Raw genomic sequence first — 26020 nt, 5'->3', positions numbered from 1 at the left:
TATTTAATACCTTCAACTTTTTGCAGAAATTTAAAATAGAGGGGGGAAAAAAAGCAAAAGCCTAAAGCTCTTAAAAGCAGCAATTTCTTTTGCAAGACCAATCCAACCACAAAGATTCATGACTTCTATGAAATTCTATACTAAGAAGCTAATTAACCAACACTGCAAATTAAATTTAAGGTAATTACCACTCAGTTTTTAAATTGCTTAGTACAAAGAGAGTAAAGTTACCTACAGCAAAGGTGTGGGGGTCCTTAGAAGAGTATTAGTAACGAAAACACTCTGCTTTCCTCACATTCTTTTATTTTACCTAAATGTGTTACAACTTTTCCATGTAAGAACATGAAGCGGAAGAAATAAAAAACAAGACATGGCTGAATGGCACCTTAAACTATTAAATATCAACCCGGAAGTTTGGGGTTTTTTCCCCTGTTTGAATTGTTTGTTAAGCAGCAGTAACCCTTGCCTTACCAACAAAATTCTCAGACAAAGTTGCCATATTCTACAAAAACCTAAACCAAACACATTATGTCTGGTAATCTGAAAGCAGTGTCTGTAGCGAGTTTGAGAAAGTGTCTTAAGTGGATACATATGAAAATTAATAGTTTAATTTATAAAAAAAATTTAAAAGCAGAGTTACTTTTAACTAGAATCTATTACAACAATCAAATGCTGTCCAATTTCAAATAACAGGCCCAAACCCCACAGATATTTATAAACAAAGTCAATATTATTTCTGTAAAACTGAACATTATGAAACAACTGCAACTGAACTTTGCCAGGACTACCACAGTCGAGGTGTATTTCTCAAGAACTTCTTTCTCTAGAGTATTTGCTTAAACAATCCTCTTTGCCTCCTGTCACACCTGCTAGCCAGAGAAATCATACAGGTTAAAAATAACCACGTTAAAAAGAAAAAACAAAACCACAAAACCAAGGTAGTTAATTTTAACCTGGATCATTTCCTCAAGCTAGTTACGGGACACAATTCCGAACCGTTGTGCTGGTGCAGCTGGAGCAAGGAAGAGGCAGGCCAGGTCAAGTCAATACTGCCACCAAAAGCACAGCTTGTCAACCAGTCATTGAAGAAAAAATACCTACTTTAAGGATTTAGAGCATCAGGTTCTATGATCGGCCACTCTGCGTCTATATACAGTTTCATATTGCAGCCAAAACCATACCTTTCCCTATGCCTCTTGGTAGGTTAACCCTTAGCACATGAAAACAACGGCCTTACAAAAATCTCACTGCAAATATGTTTGATTAGTTCACAAGCACTCCTCCTCACGGGGAAAAAAAAAAAATTCCATTTTATATCAAGGCCTAAAATATTCGGAATTTGAAAGTGAAACCAACCAAAAATCCTGATCCAACTTAACCCAAACACAAAATTGAAGTACCATGGATTTCCAGTCCCTCGCTGGTCGTATTTCACACCTGCATGCACGGAGTATTTATTTAACACACTGACTTTAAGGCCGCAGTAACTCGAAAAAGGACGAGGGGCTACTGAGAATCCCTCATGTTTCACGAGCGTGAACACGCTACAGTTATCGCAATAAAGTTATCGCAAGCGAAAAAAAAAGGAGGGGGGGGGAAAGCCTACGAAGTGCATACGTAACCCCGCAGCTCCAGCCCACCTGCCGCAGGGAGAGCGCGGGGCACGCTCTCGCCACCGCCCGGAGCCCGAGGCCCCGCAGAGCTGTCCCGCCGCGGGGAGGGCCCGGGGCCGAGCGGGCACCGACCGCCGCCCGCCCGCCCGCCGTGTAAACACCCGCGCTCCGCAGGGCCGCCGCGGAAACCTCCCCCGCGCGTGGGGCGGCGGGGCCGGGCGCGTCCCCCCGGCGCCCGCGGGACGAGCCGCCCCACGGAGCGGCGGCGGAGGGGCCGCGGGGCGAGGTACCGCCCGCGGCTCTGCTCGGTCCGGCGCGGCACGGCGCGGCACGGCCCGGCGAATACCGGGGAGTCCTGCGCCCGCCCTGCCCGGTTCGCGGGCGCGGGGCCAGGCAGGCAGCGCTCCCGACGCGCCCGGGAGTTGTGACAGGAGCAAAGTGGGTCACCGGGCCTAGCGGGTGCCCCGCGAGCGCCCCCCGCCCCCGGCCGCGGCCGTGCCCGCCCAAGGGCAGCCGCCGCACTCCCGCCCCCCGGTTCGCGGCGGGAGACGCACGCCGGCGCTGTCAAACTTCCACCGCTCCCCTCCGCGCCGTGCCCCCGCCTTCCCCTCGCCGCCGCACACCGGGGCCCGGCGGGTCCGCCCGCACCGCCCCGCGCCGCGCTCGCTGCTCACCTGGCCCCGCGCTGCCGCTGCCCGCTTGCGTTGCCCCGGCGAGCGTCGCTCCACCCGCGCAGCCCCGCGCCCGCCGGCACTGCCCGACTGAACCTCCCGCTCCCGCTCCTCCGGCGGCGGCACAGCAGCACCCGGGCCCGGGAGTCCCCCCGACACCACCGCGCCTGCGCCGCCGAGCCCCCACCACCGCCGCCGGCCGCCGCGGCGCCTCGCGCCACCGCGCGTGCGCCGGCGCGCACTGCAACCCGCGGCAGCCCGGGGCCGCCGCCGCCGCCGCGCGTGCGCGGGAACGGCACACCGGGGAGGTGATCCCCGCTCTGCGCGCGCGCCGCGCCACGCATGCGCAGGGGGGCGGGCGAGGGCTGCGCGCGCCTCCCTGACCTCGGCTCACCTCGCCTCAGCTCACCCCGCGGCCGCGGGAAATGGCGGCGGCGCGGGCCCGGGCCGGCAGCCGGGCTGCGAGCGGGAGAGCGGGCACTGCGCTGCAGGCGCAGAGCCGCCTGCCGAGCCCGCGGAAGGGGCTCCGCTGAACGGAGCCGCTTCCCCGCCGGCACGGTGAACCCGGCACAGAACGCGATCGCACGCGCGTTCCCAAAGCGGAACAAGCGACATCCCGGGTCCTCTCCGGGAAATGCGTCCCGAGGTATTTAGGGGTTCAACGAACCCGTCCCAGCGGAGGTCCGTGGTTTCTTCTTTCCTGTACATAAAGCGGTGAAATTCCCAGAGCGGCAGAGACCAGACATGTTTGCCTCAACCCTTTTGTGTGTGCGAGGCTTTCAATACCGTTCGATAATATGCGGGGACTATTTAAACGTAAACCTGTTATTGCCTGCAGCAAAACATTGCGGCGAACCGTTTTTTTGTAAAATAAAACGCTTAGAAGTATATTGTATAATCCCAATTTTTTTTCCCTCGGTTAAAAGGATTGTATTTTTCAATAGCAATGTATTTAAAAGTATCTGTAGAAGTTTAATTCGTGTTTGTGTCTAGAAGAAAATAAAGAACTTGACTGCAAATTGTCATGGATTTCCTTTCTGGGGTGCTTTTTAGGTAGTTCAGTTTCCCCATTTGATTTACAATTGTGACCAAAGTCTTAATGCAAAGATACTGTAGGGACAGGAGCTTCCTTACCAGTAATGCTCTCAAAGAGCTGACCATGAGCTTTTCCACTGGAAGAATTCCGAAAAACGTTAGTAAAACTGCTTATTTTTGTTACTGATTCATAATACTCTTAATTTGAGCTTTCAGATCAGGAAAATGTGACATAAGGAAAGCTAATAATATTATCTTTTGCTCAAAGGATAACGCTCTTAGGTTGAAATGCAGTAGAGATAATAGGGTACAGCAGGATTGGAATATCCAGGAGAAAATGCAGGAATATTTTCAACAAAAATGCGTAATTATCAGAACTAGAACACGGCAAAGAAACCAGGAGGCTACAAATAGGCTGTATCTATTGAATTTGCTAGAAGATCTTTAGTAACCAGTGATAATTCCTCAGAAAAAGTAGGGATGCTGCACTATCTCTTCACACCTTCCATGAATAGGAGCTTTACACCTACTTACTGCAATGTTGCAGTGACAAGTTATTCTTTGACAAGATCAAAACAGGCAAGACAGCTGTGGAGATGATGCACATTTGCATTTTCTGCCAAAGCTGTGGCCTAAGCGAGGTCATTTTTTTAATGCTACTTCTCTTTTGGCAGTATTTTATAGGATCCTGAAGGAGCAGGACACCTTAGAGATGGTGCGGTGGTTTTATGAAACTATTCTTCTCCTAGAAATACTATTGCTCTGCTCTTGTCATCAGTGTGGCTTTGCTGTGTAATGATAATTGTGGTTCACTCACACGGGCTATGTGAGAGCCAACACAACTTTTAAACAATGCCAAGTTAGGGGCAGCAGATCTTTTGTGAATTGGTGAACGGTGGGACTGCATTGAGCTGGAAATGGGGAAATTTCCAATGCACTTCCATTAACTATAGCTGTGTTTCCTAGAGAAGTGCCATCGCTATCCTGCATAATGTACTTCAGAGCCACAGAATGACCACCTGCTTAGTGTGTTCCTCTTTGATCCACGCTGGCCTGTTCAAAAGAGGATCTCTTTGAGGAAACTGGTGTTGAAACTAAATTTCACATCACTCCAGAATACTAAAATGAGTGGATGTTGACTTGAAAGCCTGTCACAATCCACATAATCCTTGCAAAGCAAGGTTGGCTAATATTCCTGGAGCCTTTTCTTCCAAACAGTGTAACTGACTCAGTACCAGAAACATCTGGTTTTAACCTGCAGATTACCTTGGATGTTGCTGCTGCTCTGTCACATCTGGTGGCTTTAATTACAACTGCGTGATCACTTTGCTTGAACAAAGACAGGGTCACCAAAGGGGAGGTTTGGCTCTCTTCCTGTCGCATCTGCTTCCACTGTCACACACTGTGCATGTGTCCCTTGCAGCAGCCACAGGAGTGGGAGGGAAGCTGGCTGCTGAGAGGAAGCAATGCTACGTTTATAGCAGCCAGCTTTGATACTTGAAGGGGCTGTGCAGTCCTATCTGAAGTCCCTGACGACCTATTTACATTTAAAACTACTAGCTAGTGTTCTAGTTTGAATTGGCAGATAATGGCAGATAAGCCGCTGTCTCTGAAATGCATCTACTAGTTATCTCTGAATCTGGAAAATAAAAGCTTCCAGCAGTGGTATCTGCCAGTAGGTAACCACCAATAGGCTTACCAAAGGAGTAGAAAACCATATTTGAACTAACTTATGTCAGAACACATGATCTTAATTAATTTTTTTTCAAGCAATACATGTTTTTATCTCAGTAAAATATCTTACCATTAAATTGCAAAATACTGTGCTTAGGCAATATTCTTACCACGGATTTACATAAATTTTATGCAAAATCTTTGCTTTTTTTCAGATCTTTTTTTCCCTTCAAAAATAATCAAATACCTTTTCAACCTTTAAGAAGTGGACTTCAGATCTAATGATTACAAACAACATAGAATTTTTCATAATGTGAATTATTTAGAAATATTCCTAGTGCCTTCTGCTTTCAGATAGATTCCCCCATGTTTAGCTATCCCAATGAACCTGCCTTGTATTTCACCAGTTTATACACAGGTATTGTGGATAAACACCTGTCCTTGTAATTCTGAGTTCTGCAGTTTACAATGGCTTTGAGAAACTTGCCATGTGGAAACTTTCAGGCCAGCAGGTTGAGGTGTTCATTAACCAGTAAACACATTGGGATACTAGAAAAGAATAAGGAAATATAGTGACAGTTCTGATGTAAATGATTTGTAAAATAACTGAAGTTATTGAAGCATTTGAAGAGCACAAGTACCTTTTCCTATTGTCTGCTTCTACTTTAATTTGTTATAAGAATTGCAGGACAAATTTTTTCTAGCTTCTTCCGAGATCATTGTGATTTAAAGAACTGTTGAAGTAAAAATTCATAGCAGGCGCAGTCTACAAAATATGTTAGTAAAGCTACCGGACACTTCAAGCACTGTGCCTCAGTTTCATTCCTCAATAAGTTTTTAAAACTGATTTTGTCCATTGTAGAGTTTAAATTACGTTTTTGAATCTGTGGCATACATTTTACTTTATTTAAACTAGATTTTAATTTAACATTTAAATAATTCTCCATCCCTAAGTAACATCAGGGAAACCTTTGTATATTTTGATTTTTACCATGTTCATTATTTTCATAGTTACTATTTAAAATACAATCTATATAAACCCCAAAAACTAACCAACAGATGAAGAAAACACAGACACAGAAAATGCCAAAGCCAATAGGGATTTTCTTGTTCCTCTCCAGCCCTTTGAGCAATTAGGATTTTTTGTATCTGACTGAAGTTAAATCAGCTAGTGTGGCCTGTGGAACTTGTAGGTCAAAGGCAGGTGAGACAGTTTTGTTAATAGCGATGAGAGATTTTTAGGGATCATACTCATACTCATTCCTAAGGGATTACAAATTTCCTCAGAGGTTCTTTTTTATGCAATGGTAAAATGCAGAGTTGCTTCTCCATTATACAAATCAAATGAAAATCAAGAAAGGCCACTATTTTCTCTCTTCAGATCTTTAAATTTAAATTACTGTAATTCTAACAATTTCATTTGGTTGTCCTATTCCTTTTGCTCCTGGAAAAAAAGATTTGATTCCTGTCAATGGAGAAGAAACTCCCTCCCAAAAAACTTGAAGGAAAAGAGAAAACTGGTCTGAATCTAAAATATGATTAAACATTCTGTACTAATTCTCAGCGCTTTTCAAAAACATCTAATAGAATTGCTAACATACACAGAACTAGTCATGGGAGTCCTTTGACATTTCTGCTGCATCCTGTCACAACTTCTGCTGCCATTAGAGAGTTTACAGGGCAATCAATAAACTAACAAGTCCCCCAGCTTTCCTCAGTTTGCATAACTGAGACTTTTCCTGATGGACTTTTGATTTGTTCATGTCAAAGGGGAAATAAAGGTAGAATAATCCTGTTAGACCACTCCTGCTGAGAAAAGAAACTGCACAGTGGACACCACTTTCTTAGTGAAACCCAGAGATCTCAGTAAGGTTACATACATGGTGATAAGCATGCTCAGCAAAATAAATCTTCCATGTGTTTGAACAAAAGTGAACGATTAACCCTCACGAAATGAATTAACAAATCAAGTAGGTCAGATGCTCTATGATTCCATTGCTTCCAAGAAATTGCTGTTTCATTAGCCTCTCGTATTTCATTTTTCTAGATTTTTTTTTAAATTGCTAGTTCACTTCTTTGTATTGAAGTATTCTACATCTTATGCAAAAAATGTAATTACCTTGACCAATAAAGATGAATTATAGCCCAAACATCCTCTGGAGCATTTGTAAACTTCTTTCACATACTGCTTTCCACAACTTCCTCTTAGCTTCACATACTTTTGCCTCCTCTGAAGACATTTCCATTCCTGCAAGTGCTGCTGCTTAATTAGAGAGTAAAAACAATAATAGGCATCTTTGGAACATTTGACATGCATTTTAAAGTAATATCTAGTGCATCTCAATTACTTAAATTATTTGAGTAACTCTTGAGCTCACAGTCTTAAAATTTTAGAGCTAGAAAGGTATCTATGCCAATCTTTATTCAATAATATAATATTAAAATTAATTTTCTTAATTCATCAGTATCAGATTTGGGAAACTTGAGTAACAAACAAATTGTACAAGCATTTATCATTTGAGATGAAGCAAAAAAACATTAGAGCATGTACTAAATATTTGTGTGATTCTGAATATGAGATTAGTTTAAGGAGGAATTACAGTACCTCTGCTGACCAGATAGTTAAAAAACCAGACAGTTTTAAAATAATCGGTGAAAACTGAAATGTAAAATCGGTAGATGGCACTCTTCGTCTGTAAAAATACTTGCAGAAGGTAGAAAAGGAAAATGCTTTAGTGAAACTTGTTGAACTAAAAGCAGCTATTAATTACACCAACTGAAAGCCACTGTGGAACTGCTTTTCAAAAAAAAAAAAAAAAAAAAAAGTACAATGTTATTATACTCTAGGAACACTACATTATAGTTTTGGTTCACAACTTCCGCATATTTATGTTAATTGTTTTCTTTCTCTGAGAGTACATTACTAGATCCAGTGTGTTAGTCCTAGAATTATTGTAGTCATTTTAAAAATTCATCAGCACTAAGTACAGGTAGAATCTAGACAGAGGAAATGTTTTGATCACATTAGCTTTTTATTTTGTGTAAACTGCATGCCTCATTTTTCTTAGTTACAATACAATGCTGGGCAGAACTCAGCAGAGTAACTTGTAAAATATGTACAAAAATATACATGTGAATGTCTGGTATAGCAACAATTGCTGAAGTTGATACAAGGTGCCAAAGTTTTCTGAACCTGGATTCATAAGCACATTGACTCTGTCTGGTACTGTAAGTAAAATGATCGGTGTAGTCCTATTAAATAGTTGAATGAGGTTGATTGTGTCACAGTTGTGCCTAAGAACAGTGTGCCATGTATCACAGATTTCCAGAATTGTAGCCTGGCTGGGCTTGGAAGGGAGGTCACCTGATTCAACCCTCCAGCTCAAGTAGCATCAACCTTGGGCAGGCTGTCCAGAGCCATGTCCAGACAGCTTCTGAACATCACCAAGGAAGAAGACTATGCAACATTTCAGTTGTTTTCCCTCACAGTAAAAAAGTGTTTTCTGGTATTCAGAGGGAGCCTCCAGAATTTCAGTTTGTGCCCACGTCCTCTGGTCCTGTCATGGGGCACCACTGGAAACACCTTGGCTCTGTTTGCTTTATACCCTCCATTCAGGTATTTATAGACTTGATTTGGTCTCCCCTGAGCCTTCCTTCAATATAAACTTTAAATGAACGTTTTCCTGAAGTAAGAAATAGACAAGTCATTAAAATCTACCTTGAATAAGAGGCAAACCAAACACAATAGCTGTTTATTAGGGATCCACAGCTGGCTTTTAAAACCACACAAGTTTATTGATTGGAGTATCTCTCTTATGAGGAAAGGCTGAGGGAATGGACCAGGTCAGCCTCAAGAGGAGAAAACTCAGAGGGGACTTGTTGACAGAACCTCATCAATGTCTATAAATGTCAGCAGGGAACGTGTCAGAGGATGGAGCCAAGCCAAGTTCTTATCAGGAGCGCCAAGCAATAGCAGAAAAGACAATGGACAGAAACTGATGCACAGGAAGTTCTACTTGAATATGAGGAAGAACTTCTTTACTCTGTGGCTGGCTGTGCACTGGAACAAGTTGCCCAGAGAGGTTGTGGAGTCTCCCTCACTAATGATAGTCAAAAACTGGCCGGATGCAGTCCTGTGCCATGTGCTCTGGAATGACCCTGCTGGAGCAAGGATCTTGGACCTGATGACCCACTGTTTTCTCTCCCAGCCTGACCTGTTCTGTGATGCTGTGGTTCTGCAGCTACCACCACTACAGCACAAAAATTTTAACGTATTATATAGTGAAACTATAGTAATTGCTATAGTAATTCATAATAAATTGCATTATTACAGTAATATATTTAGAAACCATATTGTACCAGAAATGAGTACTATGCTAGAAGAAGAAAAGTATTTTGCTCATAATAGTCTAATTAATTACTTAATCAATTAAAAATTCTGAACAGTTTGATACCAGCACTAAAATACAGTTTTCTTCTTTAATGGCATGCCACCCTCATATGGGTGGCATGTACCCCATATGCAAAACATTATCTATCACAAAACTGGAGCCATGCATGACAAGATACTGTTTTTCCTATTTTTCTTGTGCACATGAGAGAAAAGGGATACCCACAACCAATTGTCCATTCTTTCTGTCTTGAAATGCACAGAAAACTCTATCCAAAGCAGGAGAGAGAAAATGGGATTCAGAACTTCTTTATTTCAACATTTATCATCATTGCACAAAGTCCTAAAGACTAGCAGAAAGTGTCTCTAGTGTGGCAGAGTCGTCTTTGGTGTGGCAGAGTGAGGGGTACCTTTTAATCAGGCAGAAAGAGAATGATCCCTACTTGTGTAACTTGGACAAATGTTGAGATTAAAACACTTCAAACACAGCACACCTCCAAACACACAGTGGCCCAATGTGGCTCAACTGAGAATGTGTAACAGTGGTTTCCACTGTGGCCTGTTGAACACTTTCTTTTAAATATCCAGCTTTCAGAGTAAATAATTTTGTTCTAACAGAACATCAAAGCAAAATATGGTGTAAACTGTTTCTCTGTGCCACTGGCAATCAGGAAGAAGTAGGACAGTAATGTGGGTTCTATCTGATGGCAAAAGAGTAGAAAGTGAGAAAAGGCAGTTGTGTCAGTCAGCACACATTGCTATTCAAAAGATTCTGAGTTTATTTTTTAGGAGCATGTACATGGACAACAGTGACATGTGCACTGCTAATCTGGATAGATATCTCTCACTGCACCTGTACATATCAATAGCTTTCCTATCAGTCTCATCAAAGCCAGCTTCAGCTTCCTTTAGTTCTTCAAGATTCATTCATTCATATGGTTTCACTGGAAACACAAAAAACCCAAACCAAAAAAACAAACAAACAAAAGAAGTCCACCTTTTGTTCTCCAGAGTCACCAAACATTTTAAATGTGTGAAAAGTAATAAGCAGATGTAATGTAGAACTAATGAAAGAAAAATATGTATTTATTTCAGAAATTAGTTAAGTTTGCCATTAGTTAACTCTTGTTAAGAGAGAGGGGGGGGAAAGGGACTTTATTTAATTATAACTATACACGAAAATACAGAGGTGGATTGCTACTAATAATTCAAAATGGTATTCTTCCTTACACTGACTGGCTTCTTTATGAAATCATGTAAGTTAGTTATCTGTACATGTTAGATGTCATACCACTTGTCACTATCTGCATTGTATGTTTAATTTAGAATCCTTTTTAAAACAATCAAGTGAAAATAATTAAAATTAAATTATAAATATTGAACAAATTTTGTTGTAAGAAGTGCTAATTATTTAAATGCAGAGCAAAAACAAGTGCGCAAGAAGAGGAAAACTTCTTCTCAATTTGGCTTCCTCTGAGGCCGTAATTTTTCCAACTACCTTCTGAAGTTTTATTGCTCATCCAAAAGTGCAGAAGCAGGAGTAGTAATGCTGAGGCCAATTCAAACCATGACCAGCCAATACAATGTTAAAAACTTTAGCCCACTTCTAAACTGAGTCATAGAAGCACAGAATGGTTTGGGTTGGAAGGGACTTAAAGATCATCTAGTTCTGAGTGATTAGTTACATTCAATATAATTACAACTTCAACAACATCATCTAACAAAATTTTGTTGTGAAAATAAACTCCGAGACATAAGCTGGGAAGATTGTAAGGCTAACTTGTGTTTCTGAGTAGAGTTTCTTTCAATCTCCATCAAAAGTACTTGAGTTTTCAAGTGAATTGTGACCCCAGTTGCAATTAAGTCTTCTTCTAAATGAGAACCATGGTGCATCTGCGTAGTTAATAGCTAAAAAAGCATGCCATTATATTTTAGTTGAATTAAAGTCACAATATTTCTTCAAAACGTGCAACTTGTTTTCAGGTTCCTTTTATTAAGGGAAAAGGGATTATCTTTTTTTTTTTTTTTTTTTTTTCCAGATGGTGAAACACACAAATCACAATGTATTCTGGAAAAAACACAGTAGTCTTGATTGCAAACATTCTCATTAAAACAACTGTCTGGCTGAGGGCCTTTATTTAGAAGGGAAAATTTGCTTAACAGGGTTGTTAGAGACAATGTCTGTTGCTAGCAAGCAATGACTCTTTTACAGTTGAATTACATGTGATTGTAAACATCATAACACTAGGAAACAAATAATTTTTATATGCTTTTAATATAATCAAGATAGTAAAGACCTTCTTAACAGAATCTGGTTTAAGAATATTTACATTTGAGTGATTTCTAATTGTACATTAATGACGTATAATTATGTTAAGGAAAACAGTATGTCCATGTTCTCAGCATTCCTGCAGTTTTAGTTCTAAGTCAGGAATCTATAATCCTGAAAAATAAGATAGAATATTAGCTGTTGATATAACTCTAAGTTGATATAAGACTTAAAAATTATGGCAGAATAAAATACATTAAAAAATGCGTGGTGTTGGTCTACATTTTTACATCTCTCCAAATAGCTGCAGGCATTGAAATTAAATCCTGAAGTTTGCACTCAGTTTCAGAGTGAGTTTTTTATCTTTGTGAGATTAGGGAATTACCTTCAGGATATCAGTTTACTTCTCAGCATTCTTTTGACATTCTTTCTTAGACTTACTTGTCATCATCAGTACTTCCCAAATTGTTTACAAACGTGGGATATTTTCCATTTCTTGCTGCTTGAAACACCTCTGTGCTCTCTGTTCTGGGAACTGAATACCTACAGTTTCTCTTCACTTCATCTGAAGGTAAGTGTAATTAACATATCTAAGTGTATTTAACACATCTGGAAAAAGTTTGTCAGTGGAAATCTAAGCTGATTACACAGTTAAAGGCTTTCTGAGACAACTTCTCAACAAAAATATCATGGTCTATTTGGATAAAAATGAACTAATTTACATGTAGATCATGATCAAAAGCATTAAATAAATACCTCCTTAGCGAAAACCCACTGATCTCCTTCCATTACGTGGCTGAAAGACAAATATTCAGTAAGTTATATATTCTGTAAAACTGACAGGATTTAGTAACAAAGCCCCAAACAACTTGGTGTATATAGAAATTAGTGAATTTCTCAGTAGTGTCATTGTGATTACTGTCAAAGATAGACCTAAGATAAGTTATTGTTTAATCTGTATCTACCTCTGGAGGAGAATTACACACTAAAATTTACTGCATATCTAGTGAAGAATGAATTTTCTTTCTTGTATGATTTTATACGGGGGAGAAAGCCATAAGAAGTCACTTCAAGAGATCGTTAATCCTTATTCTTTTTGCATTTGCTTAAAATGTGCTTTCTGATTGTTATAATTATTGCATTATAAGTGCTTGTTGCTATTTACAAGTAAATACATTTACTTGTAAATGTATTTTCTTTTTAGACTGTGTTCTTTGATATAGGCAAGGACTTTCCTTTCACTGTGGTGTTTTTCAGGAATATTTTGCACTGGTGAGGGACTAAAGCTGATAAAAAATTTCTTCCTGGGCTTAAAAAGGATTTGTCTTTTACTCTGGAAGCATGAATGCACCAATGTTAATATTACCCATAACTTTGGCCAGTCATAACAACTCTAAGGATCCAAGCCTGATACATAAGAAATGTAACTATACAAATCTGTGGTCTTTTCATTTGAATTATAGAATAATATAGTTTGCAAAAAGACCTTTAAGATCATCAAGTACAACCCTACATTTTTATTTAAAGACATCAGCCACTTTCTTATTTAAGTAGAAATACTAACCAAAATCAAGAGAACTATTCAAATATCTGACATGCCACCTTCTCAATTTTGCTAAAGTGAAGTAAAAAGGCTCTATGGTGTAAAAGATGAACACAGTAGATTCGGTCTCATGAGAATTTCTGTATCTAGTTTCTTACATTACTGGTGAAAACAGAAGGAAAATGGCAAAGTCATCCCTAGCACAGTGCGTAAGCATGGAATCATATTTATACCATGTGCAAACATACCCTGTTGAACAATGCTTTACGGAGATTTTCCAAGATGCCATATTTTCTAGAACTTTCTCTGACAAATAGATACAAAATAACCAATGACTTCTTAAGGCATAGAATCATGTATTCACAAACCTAGGAATATGATTTTTTAAAAATTCCTACAATTTTAATACGAGGAAATGTCAGGAGCAGACCTGGAGATGTCCCGTACAGTAGAATGGTCTAACTGAAAAAAGTATCCTTAATCCCAGTAATTCTTTCTGTAATTCAGTTATTTCTCTACTTTTTTTTTTTTTTTTTAACTCTCACCATAAAACAAAAAGGAAAAAAAACCCCATACCCTGTAGAAGAAGTAGCCTCTACTTTGAATCACTCCAGGTCCTTGAAGTTCTTCCTGAAGAAAAAAGTATTTTAAATTATATCTACAGCTGTAAATTAGTACATACAGAGAGGTTGTTTATGTATATAAAAAAAAATAAATTTCTTCACTACTACATGCAGTCTTACTCCTTAAATGATTTATGTGCATTTCTCCATGTCAGTAATACAAAGTTTATGTTGTCATGTAGAAATAGAAGAGAACATATGAATGGAACCAAATTCCACCTGAAGTTTTAGATCAGGTCAGATTGCTTTTGAATGGCACCAGGAATGATGAACAGCCTTTGCCTCTGATTTTCCAGGGTTCACTACCCAGGCACAACAAGAGTGTCTTCATGATAGTGGTCTCTACAGATAGAGTTGCTTTTTTAAACAAAATGGACAAAAATACAAAGTGTAAATATCAGCAATACTTGGGCTTCTCCCAGGAATGAGACCCCAGACTGTTCCCAAAGATGTACCATAACCATGCCTCTCACATTAACTCCCGAAGAGCAGTACTTGTGACAGTCTATCCTGTCCATCCTGTCACCCACACAGGGTGAAACAGCTGCCTAGTGATCCATATAGCAAGGAGACTAACAAATGATGAAGAAAATAGAAATTCTATTTAAATGTAACAAGTACAAAGCATGAAGTATCCAGTTGCTTTAATGAGATCTTCCTGATTAGAGAACACATAAGCTTAATCACAGTGTTTTATTTTGCTTCTGTTGGTATCAGAGAGGAGTGATGTGTCTGTCCTGCAGGTGGGGAGACAGGAAATTTGAGAAACAAAATAGTCTCAGTATTATGCTTACGAGAACATTAAAATGAAGAGGGCTTTTATTTAGCAATGGGGGTATTTCTCAAATAAAAACTGGGGTGCTGTGATCTCTTGGGTAAATATTATAAGGTGAAGTGTCATAGAAAGGAATCACACCTGCTCTCTTCTAATGCTGTGAGAATTATGTAAAACAGGATGATTCCCATCATTTCCAAACTACAGAAGCAGATTCAATCCAGGAAAGCTTTCAAAGGAAGTAGAGTTTAAACTATACGTAATTTTGAAGTCTTGATTTTAATTCTGACTTCAATTCATCACATCTAGCATTGTATTCAGTTTCTTACTGTACATAAAACATCTGTATGATTTTTATTTCTATTGTTCTTATTCTAGCATTATCTGCATTTGAAACATCCATCTTGGATTTATAATCTGATCACTACTATAATTTTTTATATTTCAAAAGGGTAAAAATTTTTCTGTACATTGCCATTTGAGTCTTATGGTATTCATATGTAATATTTTCTACTTTTTCTATTCAATATGTGAAAAAACCTGAAAACAGGAACAAAATAGGCAGCTGTTGCACGATTAAGAAATTCATCCAGAACAGAAAAGTAATCAAGAGTAAAACTACTAGTGAGAAATTGTGATTTATGTTAATGTCATTTTCCTCTTACAACCAGACCCTCCTTAAAGATTACGTGTTCTTGTTTGAGTTCATGTCAGAGGTTTGATATTAGTAAACAGCTGAAGCTAACAATCTAATTTTTGTAACACCTGCCTTCTAAACTTCTAAGGGTTTGGAGATATTAAAAAAAAAAAAAACAAAACTGCCATAATAAATATGCAAGTTTATTCACAAACCTGCATGTATATATGTACACAGAAATATATGTATTCATGAAGATGTATGATTATTTAGAGTTTTATTTTAATGCCTGCCCTTTAGAAGGTATTTTGCTCAGTCTCTTATATTGACTAGCCAAAATAATGCTTGAGTCTTCTTTCTTAGATCATATCCTATCAGGCAGGCTGTAGCTCAAGAGGAGTCAAAGTCATGAAAAAATCTGGTGCTGTTTCAAATTGGAGAGAAAGAATGAATTTAATAGAGCATGTTTTCTCCTTCACCCATCCACCTTTTCAATTCCTTATCCAGTCAGGGAGAGAGGTGTGCGTGTATGTACAGCAGGTTCTGTTTTTCTTCCCAATATCAGGAAAAAAAAAGATCAGCAGCAAGATGACCCTTCCTGAAGCACATTATGTGACATCAAGATTTGGGTAGTCCAACCAAAATATATCAGCAGAAAGGTCTACAAGGGCATTTTTAGAAAAGCTAATGAATCACAAAGCATAAGAACATAAGCATGCAGAGTTTCAGTTTACATACGTCCAGTTTGTATCTCTTCATTCTTCTCTCATTAAGCTGAGGAACGAGTTGCAGTAAAGGATGCAGGACAGATGACTGAGAGGACACGAACACACACACATGAGCAACAGTGAAATTTGGCCCTTATGATGCAAAAAAAGTCTCTTTCTGCAGTATTGACTCGTGGACCAAACATGCACCAGTAAAGGACTGAAGACTGAGAAACTTATTAATCGAAAAACACTTTTTTTTAACGTTTTGACTTGACAACAAACAGGAATCAACATTTTTATTTATACTACATGGAGTGATAGAGGGAAAAGCTATGTATCCTCACCTTTACTAATTGAAAGTTCAGAACCATTTACAGACTCCTGGAATTACTCAAAAAATGTTCAGTCTCTATGAGTGGTACTGAGAATATTTCCATACAATATTCTCACTAACATTTCTAGAATTTTCTACTATGGAAGCTATGAGCTTCAACCTCTGCTGTACTGAGAAGTTCATTTTACTTCAAAATAAATGACAAAAAAAAAACAAACACCTGTATTTTTTGCTAAAAAGCAGTGTACAGTAGAAATCCATTCTCAAGGGACATTTGTAACCATGACACTGGTCACTCTATCTAAGCTCCAATCATAAAATTCCTTGTGTTCAACAAGACTTTAAGCTTGCAGACAGCCTAATTATAGTGGCATTGTGTGCAAAGTACTCACCCTGGAAAAACACAGCTGTGTGGGATTTTGGAGAGAGGTCCTCAGGAAGAAATAAATTATAAAAAACTATGTTCCATTAACCAATTTAAACCTTCAACTCATATAAATGTAATTTTTAAAATTGCATTTTTACTACAATACTTCTTCGAAAAGTAATGCAATTAAGAGAATTGTAATACGTGGAGTAACCAGAGTTACCAAAGTGTTATTGTACATAATAGGTAAAAATAATTTGCTTATTTGTTGCCAATTTTGTGCTATCTTCCTAAGGTAGGCAATATGGAATCATAATACTTTAAAAAAGTAGGAATCTGATGTGATTGAAGTAGTTATTGAACATCCCAGCTGTCCACTTGGGGTCTGTCTTGCAGCCAGTGGAGAGAGCTTATAAAGCTGAGGAATGATGGACCTCACCTAAGTATCTCTGAGCATGGCTAGAAAATTGTCATCTTAACAGCTAAACCAAAAGTGAGAGAATGGTAATCTCTGGGAGCAGCAGCAAAGGTATTCAGGATGGTGGTGCAGTGGAATGCAATAACCTTTTAAGCAGGAGCAGCAGCAGAAATAGCTGTTTTCACTGTGCCTTAACTACCATTAAAGCCTCCAAAACAGTGCAGTATGAAAACATTGACACCAATATGAGCAATGTCACTGTCTAGAAATACACACATATTTCTGGAGAAATGTAAAGAACAAGGCAAAAATGGACATTTGCATGTAAAAATGATTGTTAAGAAACAAGAAAATGCGAATTCATTTAACTCTCTCAAAATCCTATGGCCCATAGATGCGCACAGATAACAGAATATGTTTGCACTTCAAAAGCAAGAATGGATCGTGTACTTGGCTTGTTGGTTTATGAGAATACTTTTTGAGCAACAACTCTTGGCCATGGTTTAAACTATATTTTTCATTCAAAATATAATCCAAAGTTCAAATGAGACTTAAATTCTATTTTGCCTCTACATATTTATGACATGTGCAAATGAATTAACACAGTTTAACTAAAAATTAATAAAAATGCTTTCAAAAGTATCTAATAGTTATGGTCACGTTCTCAGGTCCTGTAAGTCCACATTATATCACTGCATGGGCTATGTTCCAATACCCAAAAAAAGTATTTGATCTCATTCTTAAAATTTGAAACTGCAAGATTAAGATTCAGTTGGGATTCCATGAAAGTTTTGTTGAGTCTGTTAGATTTTTTTTTCCACATCTGTACAGTACTGATCATCCTCTCCTATATTATTAAAACGCCTTCTGTACTGTAAACATGCAACTCCCAGCCCTGAGCTTGCTATACAGTTGGAGAGACTACTGCAAAAAGGAATATTGCCTTGGTTTTGTATACAAGCACACACACACTCACTCATAAAGAGGTGCTATGCCACTTACCATGATGTCTGAGTTACCCGAGTCATGAGTCTTAGAATAATGAAATAAGAACTGTTCAAAAAAATTAAAAGTGGGGTTTTACTACAAAGCAGGGCAAGACTTTTATTATATTCTTGCCTTTTTTTTAGTGATTGTAGGACATATATAGATATCTTACCCTTTTGGTGTTGTCTTTCTCATCTAAATCCTGTGGGAATAATAGTTGGTAGAAAGGCTTTTATTCATTAAAATAAAAAGAATGATGGATAATTTTTATTAAATACATAATCTTTTCAGCACTAGGTTGAAATATCCTTCTTCCTTGGCAGGTGTATTATATGTCTTTACTTATCAATCTAACTAATCATTTTGATTTCTGTAGAGAGCATTGATTACTCTGCCCTAGAAGAGTTAGATGTGTTTAGTAGATGTTTCCTTGTTCATCCCCAGACTCTCCTGAGTAAATTTCTTTCTCTATTGAGTAAATTTCTTTGTCTGTTGAGAATTCATAGTTTTTCTAATCTAGAACAATAAAAACACCTAACACCTTGTACTCAACCTGGAGATAATTTTTCAAACATTGATGTATCCCTGCTGTCTTTACAAGGTGTTACATTCTGGCACATGGCATTTCAGAGTAAAAACTGATAGAAGTAATTCCAGTGCTGAATGACACTTTGCATTCTGGGTCCTCAGAATTCATTGTAGACAATGGCACAGTGAGAGATCAGGCTTCAAAAATGCTAAGCAGTCTTTTATGTGTGTTACCTGTGGTTTCTGAAGAAATCCCGTGATCAAAAAACAAAGTTCTTCCAGTGTACTGGATACCTAATGCAAAGAAAACAGGAACTTAGGTATCACACTTCCCATTCTACTACATATAACAAACAGTATCCAAATAGTAGAGTTACCTCTGTCTGACTCACCTGAGGCTGAGAATCCGTGGACAGGTAAGCAGAACATGCATTGTCTATCTGTAAGAGTTCACACAGTTTTTTTAGGAAGTCAGAGTAATAAAAACAAGTGAAATATGCATATTTTCAGAAAAAGGTAAATGCAGCTAATGGCATGGCAAGCTTGCCTACTGTAAGGCATCCTTATAGGTCCATTCATTAAATACCTTACATTCAAAGGGGGAAAGGGCCTTAACCACATAAAAAAAAGAAAACAACAACAACAACAAACTTACACTTGCTTGACCCAAACAAACATATGCATCTGTGACCTTTATTCCCTACCCACCACATACCCCTCTTAAGTGCAAACTTCTCAGACTAAGTCATATTTTAAGTTATGATTGTAAGCATCTGGGGCATGAACTATGAACTTGAATCTCTTCTGCAATACCTTTGAATTATACAAAACTGTAAAGAAAATTACAAAACTAAGGCAAGGGATTCAATCTTCAAACACAACTCTTTCAATTGGATTACAGCATCCCTTCAAGCATATGACACATGCATCCCTTGAGTGATTATGATATATGCTGGCACATCTTATGCACACCACTCAATTTGTGCCAGAAGTTTCCTAAACACTGTGTGAAACACCACTACTGTTTGTCTTCACCAGTCTTTTCAAAGCTGTCTTCATTCAGTGCTGTCATGATCTTTTCTTGGAAGAAGTACAGAAGTGATTCCTACCCATCCTCTCCCTACAGTTCATAACCTTGTATCAATTATATCCTCCTTCTGTCTCTTATCCAAGATGAAAGAATAATGTAATACTGACTAATTTTTAGTAGAGTTATTAATAGAGAAGGAATAAGAAATGGAATAAAAGGTGTTTGAGTTCAGGGAAATAATATTACCAGCGCTGAAAGCTCAGAGTATTCTGTAAGGAAAAGTCTCCAGCACTGCAACTTAAATTGCACAGTTTAATAACGATAACAAAAAGCAACTTACAATTTTAGTAAGTAACTTCAAAGTTGTATCATACTAACTTCAGTCAGTATTTGCTATTTTTTTTCCATGTAATATTTGGTAGTGTTAGATGAAAAAAATCTTTGCCACTCACATTGTTCACAGGCTGCATAAAAAACATAGTGGTTTTTGAGGTTTTTTTGATAGAGCAGGGAATGCAATTGTTCTTGCAAATTTTTTATAGAAAAAAAAGCCCTAAGCGACATGCATTAGCAAAGAAAACATTAAAGGAAAAAAGAAATTAAAAAAAAAATAATGCTTATCTGAGCACTTCAGAACAGGAGATGATTCATTTCTCCAGAGACAATCTATGAGAAAGCATTAGCAGACATAGTGGAAAAACTAATAGCTCGCAGGATTCCCTTTTCAAATAGGTTTTGTTGGTAACACATCCTCTCTGTTCACTTTTTCCTTCATCTTGCACGTATTTGAGTGTATTAGTTCAGCTTCACTACTTTTAGGGTAAGAAAGTGTAGAGGAAGAAGTCAGCAATGAATGAGATAAAATCAAGCTAAAGTAATTTTGGAAGCTTATGTTTAAAAAAGGACTGTTTCCTCTTGGGGATTGTTTGTGCTTGGTTTTTATTTGTTTATTTACTTGACACAGAGAACTACCATAATTCAGTAGCAGAACAAGCCAAATACTGCTTTGTGTTCAATGGTATCTTTCAGCTAAAACCTTTGCAGACAAAGCAAGGGCTGAGGAAAAGCCACAATTTCTGTTGAGGCCTTTTTAAAAAAATTAGTAGTTTCTGTCTTTTATGCTTCTTCTCCAAAATTTTCTCTCCTGTCTCAGAAATGTGGCCTGAGGGTAGGAGATTGCAAGTTTGTTGGTGTTGGTTAATTAACATAAAGAAACAAAAGGAAGTAAGAGACAAATAATGAAACAAAATACTTAGTTACAAAGTTCTGAAATTTATAAACTCAGAGCCATTCCTGGAACATACTAGGTTTATTTAGAGGCAGGGTTTCTCCTCAATGATCCACTAGTAAAGTAGCAAAGAGGGAAGAATTATTACTTACTTGCACTTTATGAAACCCCGGTGACCTAGTATGAGTGAGCAATTATGTTGATTTAGGGTATGTGACTATATATCTAATTCTCTTTCTTTAAACTCTTTCCAGTCCAGCATAATTCTGGTTCTAATGGTAAGTTTTATATTGCTTCTATTGCAAAATTTTTAAAAATTTAGTATCTTATGCATACTGTTTTCTTCATTGAAATCAACAGGACCTTTATCTTGGTTTCCAGGCACCACAGGGACAAATCTTACAGCTAGCAAATCTTATCAAGACATGCAGAAATGTATAAAAAAGCTTCTTAAATTCAGAATGTAAATAACTCATTTTCCAAAACTCCTTATAGTTATCAGGATCTTACATCCCAAGAGACAATTTTTTCCTGGGTGATAAGCATCACTAGGGCTCATTCAAGTGCCAGTCTAGAATAGGTTAGGTTTTGAGTCACCATGTCCAATATGAACTGTGGGGAGATGACAGTAAGCAGAATGTCTCCTGTAATGGTCTCAGTCAGAAGAAATTTACTCTCTGCCTCTGCCCCCCTGATGAGTCATTTATTTTCCAATGTTATCAAAAGCTACTAAATTAAATGTCAACACAACAGTTGACAGTTGCAGCAACACCAGGGCATGCAAGTTGCAGGATAAACTCTCTCCACATGTTATGCCCTGCCACTCCATCTGTTCCAAAAGGGCAGGGAAGAGCCTGTGTTAACACATGCGTCACACTCAACAAACGTTCATTTCAGAGATGACAGTGGAAGTTATGATACCAATCAGTAGCCAAATGTTAGAGGGGCTAATTGACACAGTACATTATCCTTTACCTAGTAAATTGAAAGGCTAGGATAGGATTGAACAGTGTCCCAGCCTTGTGTGCAGAACAGAGGATGCAAGAAGCAAGACTGGATGAGTTGAAAAAATTCCTGAGTATCATGTACAGACTATAAAGCTGCCAGATGTGAGGGACACTGTGATGCTTCCAGGGACAGTGTCTGCCTGGTCATTGACAGTTATCAAACATAACTCTCCATTGAGACAAGACAATCTTTTCTCAAAATGACATCTCAGCACTTGGTCCCAACATCCTCCTGAAGCAACTGTTCAGAATACCTGGAAAATTAGATATTTCACCTCTTTGCTGATGCCAGGATAGGAGACATACAGGAAGATGCACTGTAAGAAAACACAGCTGAACTCTGTGCAAGAGAAACACTGATAGTGGGGTGGGGCTGTAGCAAGGATGGGCACAGAAGAAATGGGAGGATACCACATCAGAGATGATGCTTACCTCCTTCAACAGCTGCAAATCCTCATCTGATTCGAGTGCTTGGGATGGCATTGGTGCACCTGGAAGCACAAACTGTGCTTAGCAATGCTGTACGGCAAAGGTCATTTGTGTAAGTGTCCCATGTCAGTCCTACCTAGCACAACTATTAACTGCAAAGGCCGAGAGCTGCTTGGTCCAAGGAAGTCTGTGACCCTGGGTGCTCTGCGGTTTTTGCCTGCTCTATTTCAGCAACACAGCAGGACACTTTTTCACAAGTTCACAGCAGATATGGGTGTCGCCTTGGTTATTAAGAGTTTTTTAAAGCCTTCTGAGTTTACATTCTTGTAGAGAACTTTCTCACACAACTTTCTGTAAATAACTTATTGTTTTGCATTCTTTCATAGAGGTAGAGAAATTTGATGTACAGGTAGTTTGTCTAGTGTCGTTGGAGAGGTGGCATGTTCACCCTCCAATCTACTGGCATTTTTTGAGAACTATAAAAGATTAGAGTCAGAAAAAATAAAGTAGTCTCTTCATCGTGACCAAAGCTGTGGTGCGTCGTTTTTGCTTGTGTCATTTGGTGACATATGGGCACTCACATAATAACAATAAACTGTGCGGAGGTTACTTAGGCCTCACTGAGACCTGCTCAGAAAATCACATTCCAGTTCCTATTGCCTTGAGCTTTCTGAGAGCTCTGCTCACCTCCAGTGCATGTACTGTGAGTTGAGGATCTGGACTCTACTTCTTGCTTTCTTGTATGCTACAGCTGCAGAATTGAACATGCACTATGTAATGTACAATTGCACATACATAATGCCCATGATATGAACATGTTGTTTTGACAGGGTGATAGTACATCTGTAACTGGATTTGTTTCCTCTGTCTTGCATATGTGATGTGGAAAAGCTTGTCCCTCAGTAGATTAAATGTGCTCTTAATTGCATAACAATGCAGTGAAGCTGTGCTTAACTTGGGGGATCTCCTTTCTCTATCTCTACCCACCCAGGCTGCAGACGTGGAAGTCACTGTCCCAATATCCCTTCCAGCTCAATATCCAGAATGTCCCTCTTACCACATAGTTATTTTACCTGGAAGTGTATTTCTGACAGCAGTGTATTGTTAGAGTCTCTGTAAATCACAGAAATGAGCATCACCAAATTGTGAGTACGTCAGACACCACGCAATGATGTCAGTGAGGGGATGTGCTGTAACTCCCATGGGAGGGAAACTGGTGCTGGACCTCTAGACCTAGCTAGAATGTTCAGGAGCAGGGAATAACTGCCATCATGTTATTTGTTTTACATTTACCCCTGATAACAATAATCACAACAGTAGTTAGTTCCAGGCATTAATGGAATGGGATGGACTTCAAAACCACATTTTTGTACTGGCACAGACTTAAGGTAACCAATTATTATGGATGCTTGCTTTTCCCCAAGAAAGAATTAGAGGGGCTCTTAATTTCACACTATATAGAAGTGGGATTTTAAAAAAAAATCTCTGAGTTGTTCACATAACAAGGAAACTGATTTCCAATTATTTGTTTCATTTCGAAGGAAAATGCCAAATAAATTAAAGGTGCTACAGTTGTCTTAGGTTGTCTTCTGCTCTTAAATTAATGTATTCAAACTGAAGTACTACCTGGGATTAGTATCCTAGTTAAAAGAGGGGAATAGGGCAATATTTCAAATTAGCACACCTTCCCCACCAGAGCATTGCTGCCTATCTCTGAGCACTGCTCCTGCCATTGACAGGTTCCCAAGGCTTTTCAGGGAGACCTAAAGAAATTCATTTGCATGCTTTAGTAAACCTTAGGGCAACAAGCAGGAAAGCCTGAATACTATAACTTTCTCCTATTTTTTTTTTTTTTTTTTTTTGGTCTGTAGCATAAACTTCTGGACAGAGAAGATAAATTATTTCCCACTCCTCACTTTCCTTTACCCTTCTCTACATATTCAGAAAATTGTATTTCATGTGCAATCCCATCTGTTTTGTGCACCTAGGACTGTGTTCCTCCAAAGACTGAGCAGTGTTCCTTTATCACCCCATTCAGAACAGGGCTGCAGTACCTACAGGACATCATTCATTTCCACATCAGCACACACAGTGAAACATTAAGGATTTTGTAATATACACAACATAACCACAGGGAGAAGGGAAAAAAAAAAAAAAAAAAGGCAAGAGAGAGAAGAGAGAGAGAGGAGAGAGAGGAGAGAGAGAAAGAAAGAAGCATGTGCTATTGAAGAAAAGAGTCCTATTTAAAGGGAACATGGAGGAGGAAATCCTTTTACAAAATCAATATTGTCGACAGCACATTTGCTCCCCTATCCTTCAATTCTGCAATCTTTAAGAAATTCAACTTCTTTCTAGGCAGTAGAATGCCAGATGCACAGCCTGGGACTCAAAATTTAAATTTTCTCTTCCCTATACTGCATCCCTAAACAAGCTCCTGCCAATCATTTGTGTGAGAACAGTGATGAAATACTGTGTGTCACTCCCCTCCATTGTGCTCATCTTCCTTCCCTCCCCTCTTCCACATCTTCAGAACTTCTTTTTAACATATTAAGTATGCTGCCATTAGATTTCTTTGGTTATTGATATTAAAAAACCAAAACAAAGCATAAAAAAAACCCCTCACAACTAAAGCAAATCACACAAATGAAATACAAGCAAAATAGAAATGGTCCTTGCACAGCATTTTGTAACGTTACTTTACAAGGTGTAAGCAGCTAATCTATCTGAGGTGGGAAAACAGAGTCAAAAGGAGAGTGTGGTTTGTTAAACAGTCCGCTAGATGTTTCACAAGAGCCCCCTGCTACAAAAACAGCAACTTTCAGGATTCCTCACCTGATAAATATTGCTACAGGTTGGAATGACTACCAGAGGGTCCTAATTTGTCCTGCAATTTTGTGACACATGTTGTTTCATGTCTTTTCTTACCTTTTAAAATCAGAGTAAATGATACTTAAAATTAAAGCTCCTTCAACAAAAGCCTATTTCCCAAGGTGCTGGAGTGTTTTGCCAGGACAGAGTAATCCTGCCGGGATACGGGAAGAAGCCCCCCAGACCAACCCCCGGAGCTGTGCCCAGTACTGCCCCGCAAGGCTGGCAGGCTGCGGGCACTCTGCTGCCCGAAAACGGGCAGAGCTGGCGGCGCAGGAAGGGACTGCGAGCGGGACAAGCCTCACCTTTGCAAGCAGAAATGGAGGAAGCGAGGAGGACGAAGAGGAGGAGTAGCGGGGACCCGGGCAGCGCCGCGCCGTCTCCTCCCTTCCTCAGGCTGCGCTCGGGGGTGGCCGCGGCGGGCTGATGGTGGCACAGGTGTCCCATGTCCGCCGAGCTCCCGGCGCCGCCGCTCTGCCAGCCGCTCTTCTGGGCATGTCCTCGCTCTCTGCCCCAACTTTTTAAATCCCCCCGACACGTGGACCAGCCCCAGCCCGGCTCGGGAGGGCTGCCCCGCTCCCCCCGGGGCCGGCGGCTGGTGACTCAGCCCGCTCCGCCCCGGCGCAGGGCCGCTGGAGCCCGCGCTGTGGCGGCGGGTGTCCCTGCTCGGCACAGAGGCGAGGCGCTGGCCAGGCTCCACGCCCTTTATTAAACTCCCTCCTTAACAAAGAAATCCATGTTTTAGTCCCCCGGAGCCCCGCAGGAGCCGCGGTGGCTGGCGCGGCTGGTAGCGCTCCCTCACTGCCGTGGATGCTCCGAGAGATGAAACGAGGGCGGCGAAGGGGTGTTCAGACACTGTCCCAGCCCGCTGTACGGGGGAGAAC

General features: G+C 39.7%; 3 protein-coding genes across 13 annotated transcripts in view; all 3 read right to left on the bottom strand.

The window, feature by feature from the left end:
• The window catches only part of CLOCK (clock circadian regulator), a 61940-nt gene extending 59500 nt beyond the window's left edge, over nt 1-2440 (bottom strand). For 9 of the 10 annotated variants that reach the window (XM_053975459.1, XM_053975469.1, XM_053975468.1 and 6 more), the window contains exon 1: nt 2288-2440. The gene's annotated coding sequence lies outside the window, so the exon portion shown is untranslated. Of the gene's footprint in view, nt 1-1400; nt 1536-2287 lie in introns of those variants that run through there. The other variant, XM_053975460.1, reaches the window with a different exon arrangement.
• A 2871-nt stretch (nt 2441-5311) lies between these two features.
• PDCL2 (phosducin like 2) lies at nt 5312-12100 on the bottom strand. Its single transcript, XM_053976671.1, is given in 7 exon segments — nt 5312-5400; nt 5403-5542; nt 7113-7162; nt 7164-7250; nt 8577-8583; nt 10237-10327; nt 12094-12100. Coding segments are annotated over 7 exon segments (471 nt in total).
• On the bottom strand, nt 11724-25584 carry NMU (neuromedin U). 2 transcript variants are annotated; one of them, XM_053976260.1, is made up of 10 exons: nt 25442-25584; nt 22272-22330; nt 18967-19014; nt 18809-18868; nt 18219-18248; nt 18062-18112; nt 15969-16043; nt 13772-13825; nt 12409-12448; nt 11724-11826 (listed from the first exon to the last, which is right to left on the bottom strand). In XM_053976260.1, exons 1-9 carry the CDS (start codon nt 25581-25583, stop codon nt 12413-12415), a joined length of 555 nt encoding a protein of 184 aa, XP_053832235.1. In that variant the 5' UTR covers nt 25584; the 3' UTR covers nt 11724-11826; nt 12409-12412. The 2 variants fall into 2 exon arrangements, with proteins under 2 accessions (XP_053832235.1, XP_053832236.1); XM_053976261.1 differs by lacking the exon at nt 15969-16043.
• Nucleotides 25585-26020: the final 436 nt, after the last annotated feature.

This window comes from Vidua macroura, chromosome 4, assembly GCF_024509145.1.
Source record: "Vidua macroura isolate BioBank_ID:100142 chromosome 4, ASM2450914v1, whole genome shotgun sequence".
NCBI classification, from domain to species: Eukaryota; Metazoa; Chordata; class Aves; order Passeriformes; family Viduidae; genus Vidua; species Vidua macroura.
Note: the sequence above shows the minus strand (reverse complement) of the source record. Positions and strands in the feature narration are given on the sequence as shown.

Coding starts and splice junctions, on each gene's coding strand:
- NMU (XM_053976260.1), bottom strand. CDS start 25,583: ATGGGACACCTGTGCCACCATCAGCCCGCCGCGGCCACCCCCGAGCGC. Junction 18,869..18,966: donor CCACGGATTCTCAGCCTCAG/GTGAGTCAGACA, acceptor TCTTTGCATTAG/GTATCCAGTACACTGGAAGA. Junction 12,449..13,771: donor GAGGCTACTTCTTCTACAGG/GTATGGGGTTTT, acceptor TTTGTCTTTCAG/CCACGTAATGGAAGGAGATC.